Genomic DNA, 14,956 nt, shown 5'->3' with positions numbered 1-14,956 from the left:
TAACCCATTACTCTGAAGATCAACATCCATAAATATTTGTTCAGTAAAAAATCAGGATATCAGAATTGAAATGGGCTCACCAAGAGAGCTGAGTGTTGGAGTTAAGACAAAACTACAATATATACAACTTAGGATAATGACCTTAAATGCTTGACAAGTCACTTCATGTAGTCACATTTCCCTTGTTTTCTCAATAGTTAAGTTAGCCCTGTTTTCAGGATTTTAAGATTTAAATTTTACTAATAGCACAGGAAGAATACAGTATATTTTAAACACTATGAATGAGTTCACTTAACATTGTCTTAATGATTTGTCATCAGCATTTAGGAATACCAGTTTTTGCAGTGTGCTGTACATGTTAGTGGGACTATGGGTAATTCAAGGTGGAGGTATGATTGAGCACTCACTTATGCAGGGAGTCCTCTAGAAATTTTCTCTTGCAGCATATTTGACCTTCACATAAATTTGGAGAGTCTGTGGACCTAATCTCCAGGACAGTATAATGTGGCTACTGATCAGTAAAATGTGTTCAACCAAAAGTTGGTTTATTGGGGTGCCTCGGTGGCTCAGTCAGGCATCCAACTCTTGATTTTGGCTCCAGTCATGATCTCAGGGTTGACATTCATTGAGGAGTCTGCTTCTCTCTCTCCCTCTGCCCCCCTCCCACACCCCCTCATGTTCTCACACGTACACACATTCTCCCTCCCTCTCTCTTTCTCTAAATAATAAATTAAATATTTTTTATAAATAAAATAAAAGTTGGATTAGCCTTCTACCAAGTGATTCTTGCCCTTTGGAGAAACCATTGCCATGGCTTGTCAGAGTTTGTTGATCCTTAAAATATCTGTATCATCACTAGAGTGGCCACAGGGATGCTCTTGTCAGCATAGACCTACATTTCTACCTTTTCATATTTTTCATGGGCTCTAATGAAACATATGCAAGTGTATTGTAAGAGTATTTGGTGAAGGAACACCTTAAAGCCTACCAAGCCTTCATCAGGAAAAGGAAATAAGGGCAGCCCGGGTGGCTCAGCAGTTTAGCACCACCTTCAGCCCAGGGCCTGATCCTGGAGACCCAGGATCGAGTCCCATGTCAGGCTCCCTGCATGAAGCCTGCTTCTCCCTTCTGCCTGTGTCTCTGCCTCTCTCTCTCTCTCTCTCTCTCTCTGTGTGTGTGTGTGTGTGTGTGTGTCTCATGAATAAATAAATTAAAAAATCTTAAGGAAGAGGAAATAATATTCATGATAACACAACACACCACCTGCAGTCTCTTCTACACTATTCCTAAATGTTTTGAGTTTATTGAAATCTCAGGCTTAAAGCACAAAAAAATAAAAACTTCATTTACAATATTAATCTAGGATGGAAAGTACTGCCTCCTGCCTATGATGTGATGAAGGCTCAGCCTCACCTGAAGCTGCTTTCCTGCTGAAGGTTACACTCTAAGGCTCTCTGTCCACAGGTGCAGTCATGAAGCAAAATAGAGGTTGGGAGATACAAAAAGACAACTATTTTTTTTGGACATTAATCTTGTATTTCAGCTTATAGATCTATTTTTTGTCAATATAGAAAGACGTATAATTTTACTATCTTCAGATACAAGAAGGGGATATAATTAGTCAGAAAAAAACTTTTTAGCCACCCATTTAGAGGTTTGGTGAGTAATAATAGGTAAGGGCAGGACAGCTTTGAGCACACTACGACAATGACATTTTCCAGTACCAAACAATTTTATTTTATGAGAACATAGAGCATTAGTACATGCAAAAAAATAACAAGTCAGCCTGACCTTATTTTGATTAAATTCTGAAAGGGCTTGATTCACTGGAACTTACCTGGAGCAAAGTTGGCAAGCACGGTCCAATAGGCTGATTTCAACAGAATCACCAAGTTGTTCAGGGAACAGACTGCTCGGACTTGAGTTTCTTGGAAAAAGAGAAAAAGACAAGGTCGTTTGTGGAATCATGATTTTTAGAATGTTTTTCATTAACTATCTCTAACCTTTGTTTATGATAGTTTGAGCCTACTATTCATCTTTGGAATTTATGTGTAAATATATTTTACCTTTTTAATGAGCTAGGGATGTGGGCAACTATCTCATTCAGCAAGAGCTAATTAGACACAATAAAAGGCTGGGTTTTTTAATGTATATATCTGCTTGAAAATTTTAGACAATTTAATATTTGACAAACTTAAATATCTGCTCTTTTTTTTTTTTAATTTTTATTTATTTATGATAGTCACAGAGAGAGAGAGAGAGAGAGGCAGAGACATAGGCAGAGGGAGAAGCAGGCTCCATGCACCGGGAGCCTGATGTGGGATTCGATCCCGGGTCTCCAGGATCGTGCCCTGGGCCAAAGGCAGGCGCCAAACTGCTGCGCCACCCAGGGATCCCAAATATCTGCTCTTTTTGAAGTATATGAAACAATACTGCTCTGATATGTCCATGTTCTTCCTTGTTCAATCTTTTCAACTAATAGAAGCATAGAGATATATTCTAAGTACTGGAAAATGAGACTGATTCTTATTTTTTCCTTTGGCTTCTTCAAAGGCAGTTGTCAATGTGTCTGTCAAGTTAGATAGCAACACTAACCTGGCCTAGCCTGAGCTCTAAAACCCATGATCTTCTACTCCATCTTCAAGAGCAACATTGTTTTTAAGCAACAGTGTGTCCTCACTCCTTCTTTCTCTATCACTTACTCACTCACTGTGTTTTAATTGTGGCCATTATAGTTGCACATAAAAACCCACTAAAGCTACTTAAAGAGGGTGGAGTTACAGTCTCAGGCATTCTCATAGAATTTCAAAAGCCAATGATGAGGTATAGTTGGACTTCAGAGAACCTGAAATTAGAATGCTAAAAACTCAGGATACCTGGGAGGCTCAGTGGTTAAGCATCTGCCTTCAGCTCAGGTCGTGATCCTAGGGTTCTGGGATTGAGTCCCTTGTTGGGCTTCCCCACAAGGAGCCTGCTTCTCCCTCTGCCTATGTCTCTACCTCTTTCTCTCTGTCTCTCATGAATAAATAAATAATAAATAAATAAATAAATAAATAAATAAATAAATAAATAAACTTAAAAAAAAAAAAAACCCTCTTCATCTTTCATGGATCACAGAATCTCTCACTTCTCGTTTTAAGCATCTGAATGTTCCTCCAACCCTTCCTTGTCTCCTCTCCTTCTGAATGGGAAGCACAATGCCCAGGCATCTTTCTGTGCCCTTCCATGGCTAGCACTGTACATAGTATGTGATAGATATTCAAACGTTGCTTGGGTTATTATTGACCCAGGCGCACATGAAATGCGGGATTTTCTGTACCTACCCTTTTTTTGGAGTGATTTTTAAAAAGTACTAAAAATCAGTTACATCAGTGAACATTTCTTAAGGGTCTGATTATGCAACAAGCATTTCTTAAGGAGAAAGAAATATAAAGAAAATATTATACTTCCTGTCCTCAAGGAGGACACTAGCATGTTTACCACCAGCTCTAATATGTCTCTACTGGAATTGTAGAAATAATTTTAGAATTGTAGGGGTAGCAGTGAAGATAAATGAGCCTGCTTATGCTGCTAGCAGTTTGCCCTCCTGTAATCCAGACGTCATTTTTCCATACATACAGTGAGGCTAATGGGATTGTGTAGATGTTCATGTGTGATAATGCATATAACAAATGCCTAACACATAAAAAGTGATCACTGCTAGTATTAGGAGTAGTGGTGGTAGAATTAGGAATAGTAGCAGTAAAAAAAAAAAAAAAAAGGAATAGTAGCAGTAATATTTAAAACAGTTTTCATTATCCATCTAACTCACTCCAGGAAAATACTTTGTTCCTTCCCTTCCTCTCTAAGTCCATACAATTACCCTTATATGCAATTTCACTTTGTAGGGCTTGTCTGCAACATAATCTTGTTTTTTTGTTTAAAGTTGAAACTTCAAGGAACATGCAATTTAAAAATTCAGTCAAGGGGCACCTGGATAGCTCAGTTGGTTAAGCATCAGACTATTGATCTCAGCTCAGGTCTTGATCTTAAGGTTGTGAGTCCAAGCCCTGCATTGGCTTCCACACTGAGCTTATAAATAAGTGAATGAGTAGATGAATGAATGAATGAATGAATGATTTCGCTTGGTATGAAAACCGCTATATGCACTACAAAAGGAGGACAGAGAGAAGAATAAACATATTTTCCTACCTTGCAGCTAGTTAAATCCAAACTGTTATTTTTCTCTTCTCTCTGATGTCATCATAAATGTATTCAGTAGGAAAAATTAATGTGCTTGAAGTGTTTCTCTAAACCTCTCTGGCCATGTTGGATGAGACAGGAAATCTGTACATACACACAAATATAAATTCACAGGTGAATAAAAAATATGTGTTAAATAATATCATCTTTGGAAAGAAAGTAAATTGTACATGCACAGAAGGGAATATTGAAATCAGAAGTATTGGCCTAGATTTTGTTTATAACTGATAAGCATCTATCTAATAGCATCCGTATTCTTCACCCAGGGCCAACAGACAGATATATTGTACATTTTTTTGATGATTTATTCATTTATTTGAGAGAGGGAGAGCGAGCAGGGGGAGAAAAAGAGGGAGAGGGAAAGAGAGAGAATCTCAAGCAGACTCCATGCCAAGTTCAGAGCCTGACACCAGGTCTGTCTCAACAACCCTGAGATCACAACCTGAGCCGAAGCCAAGAGTCAGATGCTTAACCGACTGTGCCACTCAGGCACCCCTATACTCTTCACACAAAGTAGAAACCAGTTTACAATAAACGAACAATTTTTTATTTGTCATACATTAAGTACATTTCTAGGGTAAAACTGACAGGCCATCCATCTCCTTTATCCCCGGATAAAGTAACATATCACCAGGAGTTTCCAGGAAGAAAAAGTTGGTTGAAACAACAAATGTAGCTGCTGATGTAGGTGCCATCAGTAAAGAAATTTTAAGGAGATTTACCTTGGGGAGATTGGCATGTGGGCCTCCGAATCATTACTGTTATGATTGTCTTACTGAGGAGAAGTACTTACAAAGAAGGCCTTGAGAAAAAAACATTTAGAGTTGACCCTTGAACAACATGATTTGAAATGTGAGGGTCCCCTTATATGCGGCTTTTTAAAAATAAATACAGTTCATACTGTAAATGTATATTCTTTTCCTTATGATTTTTAATAACATTTTCTTTTCTGTACCTTTGTTCTTTTTTTTAAGATTTTTTAAAATTCATTTATTCATGAGAGACACGGAGAGAAAGGCAGAGACACAGGCAGAAGGAGAAGCAGGCTCCATGCAGGGAGCCTGATGTGGGACTCGATCCCGGGACTCTGGGGTCACACCCTGAGCCAAAGGCAGATGCTCAACTGCTGCGCCACCCAGGCATCCCACTTTATCCTAACAGTACAATGGAGAATACATATAACATACATATGTATTTTAATGCACATAATATGTGTTAGTCAACCATTTATGTTATCAGTAAGGCTCCAGTCAACAGTAGGCTCTCGGTAGTTTTTAGGGAGCCAGAAACTATACGTGATTTTTTTTTTTTAATTAAGTAGGCTCCATGCCCAATGTGGGGCTTGAACTCATGACCCTGGCATCAAGAGTCACATGCAGCACTGACTGAGCCAGCTAGGCACCCCTATATGTGGATTTTTCAGTGGAACAGGCAGTCAGTGCCTCTAACCCCTGCATTGCTCAAGGGTCACCTGTATTTTTTCATCACCTAGTTCTTTTTTCATTACCTATGTAACCCAGATGTTACCCTGGATTTCTTCAAGTCCTCCAGTTTGCCAGGGTCAACTTGTTCTTTAAAATATAATTTAGGGACACCTAGGTGGCTTTGTCAGTTAAGTATCTGCCTTCGGTTCAGGTCATGGCCCCAGGGTCCCGGAATTGAGCCCCACATCGGACTCCCTGCTCAGTGGGGAATCTGCTTCTTCCTCTCCAACCCAGTCATGTGCTCTCATGTCTCTATTACTATCTCTGTCTCTCTGTCTCTGTCTCTCCAATAAATAAAATCTTTAAAAATGTAATAAGCACATTAATTTATTTGGACTCGAATCACAGTCTCACACACAAGGAGTTCCCTGTGTCTCTCCCAGTATGTTTAGCAGTTGTGAGTGGAGCTTATGTCTCTCCTGGACTCCTTTGCTTCTGAGTTCCTTCTTATGCTGATTTCATATGGGAAAAAAGAAAGTGAGATATCCCATGGTACCCACATAATTTTTTTTACATCAAGTTGGGTAATGTAAGTGAAAACACTTCAATAAGTATAAAGTGCTACCTAAGGGAGGTAATCTCAGTAAATTAGAAAGTGATGTGGGCAGCCCGGGTGGCTCAGTGGTTTAGCGCCGCTGCCTTCAGCCCAGGGTATGATCCTGGAGACCTAGGATCGAGTCCCACGTCGGGCTCCCTGCATGGAGCCTGCTTCTCCTTCTGCCTGTGTCTCTGCCTCTCTCTGTGTGTGTTCTCATGAATAAATAAATAAAATAAAATTTAAAAAGAAAGTGACATAAAGCATTGTGGTGAATGCTCTAAGAGTAGACCAGAAGGGGGACGACGAGGTTAATGAAACAGAATCTACTTGTTTCATCTGGCTGAAAATAGAGAAAAGGATGAAGCTATGAAGTTTTGAGAAGATGTTGAAATAAATTAGATTGTCTGTGGGTTATAATAAGAAAGGAAATTCACTCATGAAACTTTGAAAGGGAACAGCAAAAATTAGTCATGTGATTGCAAGAATCCCGTAGTGTGCAACGCCAGAAGAGAGGAGGGCCACCAGAATACTTTGAAGCTGGGTGAGCTGGTAATTATATGAGCCACACTTTCCTCACCCTTTTTAAGAAAGCAAATCCACATAGCTTTTGTGTCATTTCTCTGGCAATTGCCAGATCTGTTCTTGAAGCAGTAGCTGCCAGAGCGCTCATCAGCTGCTTCCACAGCTCATGTGTGTATAGCATTCAGTCTACTTACTCAGTTCTTACATTACATTCACTTTTTCCGAGAATTTGTTCCCAGCCTTTCTTGAGAAACTATTTCTAATGTAATATTCAGTTTCCTAACTCCACACATCACATTCATGTGACCTAATCTTCAGACTACCTGGATGTACTATATATCTTATTCGATGGGACTGAAAGAAATTCTGGTTGGTGAGGCTTGTGTGCTGTTGTTGTTGTTCTTTGTTGTTGTTACTGTTGTTGTTGTTGTTGTTGTTTAAGGGTAGACTGTACTTCATTTATCTTGGGCACTTTTAAACGTATGTCAGAAGTTTTATTCTACACAGTAGAAATTCCATACTGTATTGATCAGAAACTTAGAGTAATACCTATTAGCTTTTTTTTTTTTTTTTTTTTTTTAAGATTTCATTTATCCATTCATGAGAGACACACAGAGAGAGAGGCAGAGGGAGAGGGAGAAGCAGGCCCCATGCTGGGAGCCCTGAGCCAAAGGCAGACACTTAACCACTGAGCCCCCCAGGCATCCCAATACCTATTAACTTTAAAGGAAAAGTTCAAGGAGGAGAATTTAAAAGAAAGTGTTGTGGAATGACATAGCCTGCTCCACCTACTTTCCATAGACATAGTGGGGGGGGGGGGGTCCTGACTACTGTCTGCACTGGTGGGATACCCTTTTAGCCCTGTCTCATTTGCATCTGTCTCATTTGATAGTGTTTTAGAAGAGTTGTCTGGATCCCTAGTCCCTAAGAAAGGTGGTACTTACATAAGGCAAATCATTTTTTGTTGGCGGAAGACTGGCATGGAGTGACAGCTACACAGAAGTGGGCACGGGCAGGGCTATGCAGTATAGCAGTGCTGAGGTAGCCAACAAGGCAGGAGGTGCTGCCAACGGGACCAGGCATGCTGTGGGCCAAGGCCCTCCCATCGATGATCTGGCCCCACGTTGACCATGTGGAGGACAAACTTTGGGCACTCTCAACAGCCCAGTACTTATGAGAGGCCATGACTGTACAAGTGTACAGCTCTGAAGAAACAGAAGAAAGCGGGTCACCTCAGAATTGGATAATTTTCCTGCCCCCTTCTCTGAAAGAATGGGCCAGCATAGCCAAGTAATTGTACAAGCAGGGAGAACTGCAAAGATTTTTTAAGAGCCATGTATGGAACTTAGAGGATTACCTCCTCTTCCCAAGAGCCACTGCAGACTTGCCTAGTCCCTTCTAACTTCCTAGGGGTTCACTTTGCCTCATTTATTTTTTTTTAACCAGGACAGTGTGCCATTTGTTGGGTTCTGCTTTCAAGGGTTGTCTTCTAAAGTAAAGTTTTTAGGAAAGCACTTCAAACAGAGACATGAGAACCAAACTTGGTCAGCCACAGAACAATGTAGATGTTGAAGAGTCAAACCTCTGCCACAGCACTTGGTATGAAGTGTTTATGACACCATGAACAAGTCATAATAGATTCAGTAACTCTACTTTACAGATAGAAGTTGAATTGTGATGACATTTTTCAAGGTAAAAATAAAACATTGAGGCCTATGTGAGTTCCTTTGTCAGTATCCATGTCGGTCTAAGCAACTTTCAGCCAGACTCTGGCAGTGAATCCATAATTCAGACGAAAACAATTGTTTAAAGCCAGTGTACAGAAAATGAGTAGCCAACATGACTACTATTTTTAGTGCAGAAATATATTCAAGATCAAAGCCATTAGCATTTGCCTGTTTTATTTAATCATACGCCTTTTACCTGGAAGATACAGGTCTTCTGGCATACAGATGAGTGTACAGGGAATGATTCAGGCTTTGTGCTGTCCAAATTAAATTCTAAAAGCCAGGATATTCATCATTCTGACATCTCTTTGCAGATGCAGAATGTGTATTGAAATATCTCTTGAAATGTGTCTTGTTTACTTGAGGAATACATTTACCAGATCATGTTAATCAGAACTAATACCTAAGTAAGGTCTTTAATAATGTATCTCTTTTTAAGTTTAAAATTGAGGCACTATTTTTCCCAGTTGCAAGAATGGCTGTTTGTCCTGATTACCTATATTTTGGATTTTGAGGTTTCCTTCTAAATAGTTTTACTCTTTCATTGAGTTTCCTTCAGAATCCATTATTTTTAGTTATACTGTAATCTAGGTTTATAGATATTAAAAATGAAGAAGTCACAAAAAGACATCTGAAAGGAGTTACTCCCTACTATTAAGATTTCTTGTAATTAAAAGTATTTTAGTATTATAAGTTGTGGGAGGTGTGTTCTTTATACCTCAAAAGCACAGTTTTAGATATTGAGATATTTATATATTTAATAGTCCTCCATTTTGACATTCTTTGTGAAGGCCTTTATGTAAAGAACAAGAGGATTTTATGACCGATGGGTAAAAAATTCTAGTTATATCTCTGAAACCATTTTCCATGGATTTTCAGTGTTCCCAAAATAAATAATGTGAGTTTACCTTGGACCTCACTGATCTAAATAAACCCAGTAATCATAGATACAGTTGTACAGTAGAACTTCCAAATGGAAAGTTGTCATTTTCAAAAGAATTAATGGCTCTTGGGGAAATGTATAACTTAAAAATGACAAAACTGTCTTTCACTCAAAAAACAAGATTGTGGAAACAACAGAGCCCTAGGAATCTTCAAATTCGCTTTTCCATGATGCCACCTTTTATGCGGCGCTCAATGAGACCTTGGTCTATTAGAGCCAACCAGATGGAAAAGCAAACATGCTCTTCTCAGATTTATTCTATCACAACCTCTGTTAAAGTTTCCTGAGCACCTCAGGATGCACGTGTTCCGTGGAACTGACTGACTTCGTGAAGCAGTGGGTTAGATGTAAGCGGGTAGCCTCCACTCAAACAAAGCTTCAATCTGGCAAACCAAAAATTTGCTTTTGCCCACGTTTCCATACAAAGAGTTAGTATAAAGTGATGACGTAACACATTCCAAATTTAGAAATGTTTATATTGAAGCTGTCTGAGTTACCTCGTCGCCTCTTCTCTCTTCCAGGTGTTTCATCCCAAACATCTATGCAGCTCTGTTCACCGCGGCCCTGGTTCCTTCAATGTGCCTGGTAGTGGTGTTCGTGGTATTTATCCATGCCTACCAGGTGAAGCCACAGTGGAAAGCATATGATGATGTCTTCAGAGGAAGAACAAACGCTGCAGGTTTGGAAGGAACCCTACTTATACTTTGGAGATGGGAACTTTTTAGTGGTGGGAAAATGTCACGGAATGATTGTAACCAAGCAAAAAGAAGAAAGGAAGGAAAGGAAATGGAAAGGGCAAGGGAAAGGGAAAGGAAAAGGGAAAAAAAGAAGTTAGACTCAGCTTCCAGCTCTGAGGCCATAAATTAAACTATGGCTCTCTAGTTTCTCCTGCTTCTTGACATTTCCTGAAATGTCCCTTTCTTCAGGGCTCCATAGGTTTTATTGCTGGTTCCAGTTTTGTCCTTAAGATATTAATGTTCAGGGGCAGCCCCGGTGGCTCCGCGGTTTAGCGCCTCCTGCAGCCCAGGGCGTGATCTTGGAGCCTCGGGATCGAGTCCCACGTCGGGCTCCCAGCATAGAGCCTGCTTGTGTCTCTGCCTCTGTGTGCGTGTGTGTCTCTATGAATAAATAAATAAAGTCTTTAAAAAAAAAAAGATATAATGTTCAAGTAAATGCCTCACAGCCTTGGGAGCTGCTTCCCCAGGCTTTCTTCAAGTCAGGCAATAACAACCTGTGTTCAGCCTGTGAAATCTATTCATTTCTTTCAGCTTCTGAAACTTCATCACAGACAACCCTCGCTAACGCCCTTGAGTGCTGTAGTTTGCATGTGGAGTTCTGATTTGTGCTGACAGATGTTTAAAAACATATGTGATCAGACAGCTTCATAACTGGCTACACATGTCTGGTTACTTAAGAGTGCAAGTCTTTCCAGCTCAAATTGGCTTTCACTGCAGCTCATTTTTTCCCTTTGAATCATCCTTAACACAGGTTTTTATGGTCTGATTCTTTTTTGTTGTTGTTAGATTAGAGTCTCTTAGGAATTTTCTTAACTAGGAACAGTAACCACACACCTACACAGAGAAAATTCCCCCTAAAATGGTGAGTGGTGGGGATGTTGGAGAGAATCTTGTGAGCCGGGGCTGGGGAGCCCTCTTGGGCCAAAGAGGAAGTCTCCTCTTTTCTAAGTTTTTATAGATCTAAAGCCAAATGAGTGAGAGGAATTTTCACATTTTAACTGCTTTCGAAAAGTTTAAGCAAGATACCATCTATGAAGTCCCTTGAAGAGTGTCTACTACATTATTAGCTGCTCAATAGATACTGTCACAGGATAAGAAAATGAGACCCTCTAATGTATAAAGAACCTTCCAGTTTTTGAAATGGATCAGGAACACTTGAAAAGATTTTCCTCATGATGTAAAGAGAAGGGACTTTTTGATATTAGTTTGTGGGGTAGTTTGTAGGAGAGCTGGATCTAGCCAGCTCTTCTTTCTTCTTTCCATTTAAATATGCAATCATTATGTGGGCAGAAATATTATTTAAGGTTATAATCAATCTTAAATTATTCAGTAAAAGAAGCAATATTCAATGTAGAAATCCTACTTTTTCATGGGACATAGAATTTATCCAAAAGCTGTGCTTTTATTCAATTTGGGACTCATTTTATTAAAATACATATGCTTTTTGAACGGAAGGTTTGTTTCTTTCCCCAAATGATAAGATTTCATTTGTTTTCCATATAATATAAAAGTGCCAGTGTTTTCATGTTTTCAATAGTGATAACATAAGGTCCTAGCCTAATGAGTTCATTCTTTTTCATAGCTAAATCACCTTTTGGATATGATCCATCATGGATATAGTAGATAATAATACTCCAATTATCTGAGAATAATAGCCCTCAAGCATTAAACATAATGCTAAAAGCTTCAGCACTTGTTTCTCAACTAGGGAGACCTCTTGCCATGAAATATTAATAGAAGCATTGTTCTGTTGTAGCTTTTCAAGCAAAAAAAAATTATTTCTAATTCCTCCATCCCCATAACATTCAGTCTAATAGTCAATATTTCACACTTGGACTCATATTATTTTGCTGATTGGTCACTAGTCTATAGTCTTTCTTCTCCATCTCATTTTCTCAGATATCTGTATTTCAAAAATGTAAAGTGGATTCTCTCATTCAGCATTACAGCCTTTCAGGTTTGCACTCATTGCCTGAGAAAAGTCCGGTCTCTTTGGATGACAATACAGGAGTCCCCACAGCCTACTCCTGCGCCATCTGTTCATCCCCAAGTTAGTTACTATCAATCCTGCATTCTGACCATGCCATGTGTTTACTCTTTCCTAAAATTACCTGATCCTATCATCTTTGGTTATGTAAGGAGACCTCTACTTTGAACTCTTCATCATTAGTTGATAAAAGCCATGTGTTAAGTAATGTGGGGAAATGTGGATGAGAGAGAGGTGGAAGGGGCTTATTATCCTTCCGTAATCTTCATTCACTCCCCACAGCTGTCCAGAATAAACCCATAATCTAAGTAAAAATGGTATGCTGGTATGCTGGATAAGCACAATTTAATTCCTCTAAACCCCCCTTTCCAACAAGGTACTACGCAGTCTTTTATAGCAGTTCTGGAAGTTCCCAACATGCTACCTCTTCTCTGAAACCTTTGCAATTGCCTCTTCATAGAACCACACCAAAGAAGAATTGCTCATTTCCTCATCTATGCCTTTAAAGCATTTTGTCCCTACAGCCATTATAGCACTTATCTTAGAATAAAAGGGTGACTTCCTTTGGTGTGTGTGGTTGATTTCCTTAATAAATTATGAATTCTTGGAGTGCAGGGACCATTTATTATTCATCTCTGTATCACCATGGCCTTTTAGAGTGCTCAGTGGAGAGGAGTATAGTTAATATGTGTTAATTTTAATTAACTATTGTTAATAGTTGATATAACAAATGAATAAATTAATAATCATAAATGCAGGGATGCCTGGGTGGCACAGTGGTTGAGCGTCTGCGTTTGGCTCAGGTCATGATCATGGGGTCCTGGGATCGAGTCCCGCATCAGGCTCCTTGCATGCAGCCTGCTTCTCCTTCTGCCTATGTGTCTGCCTCTCTGTGTCTTTCATGAATAAATAAATAAAATATTTTAAAAAAAATCATAAGTGCAACACAAAATCGTTTAGGTTTGGATCCTTAAGCTAACTATAGCATTAAAAAGAAGAGGAATGTTATATCATCAAAAGTAAAAATTAAAGGATTTATCTCCTTGATCTGTTTTGTAGGTATTCCTTTGAACATTACTATCATTGGGGCTATAATTTTTTTCTGGACTTCTATGATTCCCAAAATTACGTGTTCAGCATTGACTGCTGGCCTAATCTTTTATATTTTATTTGCAATCTGCTATATCACACTACATTCGAATATGCTCCACTTCAAATTCAGATTTTCTAGAAGGAAAATCTACCTACCAAGAAGCATTTGATACTCTTTTTGAATCTTTGTGCTAAAATTCCATTGCACTGACCTGAAAAGTGTCCAGTTGGGATGGCACTGTAAATCCATGTGTTGCCCTCTGCCCTGCTCCATAAAAGCCTTTACACAGGAGTTAAAGACAGGCTATAATAAGAGAAAATATTTGTTAAAGCGAACATCTCTGTGGATCAGAAATAGAGCAGACACCCAAAGTAGTAAACTGGACTGAAACCATGGCCCCAGTGTTTTCTTTGTCCTTAAGCTGGTGGATACAGGAGTAGCTCAGCTGCTGTGGGATGAATTAGGACCTAAAAGATTTCACCCAAGGCAGGTAGAATGGAGCAATAGCACCTGCATGAAAGGAGCCTGAAAAACATCTGCCGCAGTAGCCTTGGCTTTGACTTACAGGAAATCGGGATTCCAAGGGGAAGGCAAAGCATCTCATCCAGTATCCGGGTCAGGTTTGCAGACTGAGTAGCTGTCATATCCACATGTCACCATAGGGACAGGAGGCCCAAGACATCAAACTAGTTCTCTTTGAACAGGAGAGCTGAGTGGAAACACCCCATAAAGCCACTAGACAGAAAAAAGTAGGCAGACAATGAAAACAAGCAAAGAGACAGATGCTTTCTACTCAAGATTACTTGTGGTTTAAAAGTTTCAAACATTGGAGGAAAACCAACAGCCCTCAAAATCAGCAATCAAAAAGATGAATTTAAACCAGAAAATATTTTAAATATAGAATGAACTGTAAATAACTTTATAAGTATGTTAGGACACTTATCAGATATAGAACAGGAGTCATCAGACTGTGGCCCCTTGGGCACTCAACGTATTTTCCCCATTTCATTCTTCTTTAACAGCTTCATTGAGATAAAATTTACTTGGCAAAGTTCATCTGTTCAAATTGTGCAGGTCAGTGGTCTTTAGTATATTTATATAGTTGTTTGACAATCATCATATTCTAATTTTTCAACATTTTCATCACCTCAAAAAGAAACTCCATACCCATTAGCAGGCAGTCCCCATTCTGTACTTCCCTAGGCCCTAGGTAACTATTAATCAACTTTCTATTTCTATAGATATGTCTATTCTGGACTTTTCCTTTAATCGGATCATAGATTATGCAGTCTTTTGTGTCTGGCTTCCTTCATTTAGCATAATGTTTTCAAAGTTCATGTATATTATAGCGTGTATCAGCACTTCGTTGTTGTTTTTTTTTAATTGACAAATATTCCACTGTATGGATACATTACATTTTGCTGGTCTGTTCATCAGTTGATGGTCATTTGGGTCTTTTTTCACCTTTTTGGATATTATAAAGAACACTGCTATGGACATTCATATGCAAGTTTTTGTATTTTCATTTCTCTTCAGTATATACTTAGAAGTGGAATTACTGGGTCACATGGCAGTTCTATGTTTAATATTTTGAGGAACTGCCAAACTGTTTTCCGAAGTAGCAGCAGTGACCTGTTTTTGTAAGTAAATTTTTCTTGGAACTGAGCCAAACGTATTTGTTTA

At 39.0% G+C, this 14,956-nt stretch overlaps 1 protein-coding gene across 1 annotated transcript in view; it reads left to right on the top strand.

Annotated features, from left to right (window-relative positions):
* Positions 1 to 14,956, top strand: part of ADGRV1 (adhesion G protein-coupled receptor V1) — a 517,368-nt gene that overhangs the window by 414,777 nt on the left and 87,635 nt on the right. Inside the window, exon 86 of the mRNA XM_025438360.3 lies at positions 9,978 to 10,135. Within this exon, the coding sequence (XP_025294145.3) occupies positions 9,978 to 10,135 (158 nt within the window). The remainder of the gene's footprint in view (positions 1 to 9,977; positions 10,136 to 14,956) is intronic.

This window comes from Canis lupus, chromosome 3 (genome assembly GCF_003254725.2).
Source record: "Canis lupus dingo isolate Sandy chromosome 3, ASM325472v2, whole genome shotgun sequence".
NCBI lineage: Eukaryota > Metazoa > Chordata > Mammalia > Carnivora > Canidae > Canis > Canis lupus.
This window is presented reverse-complemented; position numbering and strand designations above follow the sequence as displayed.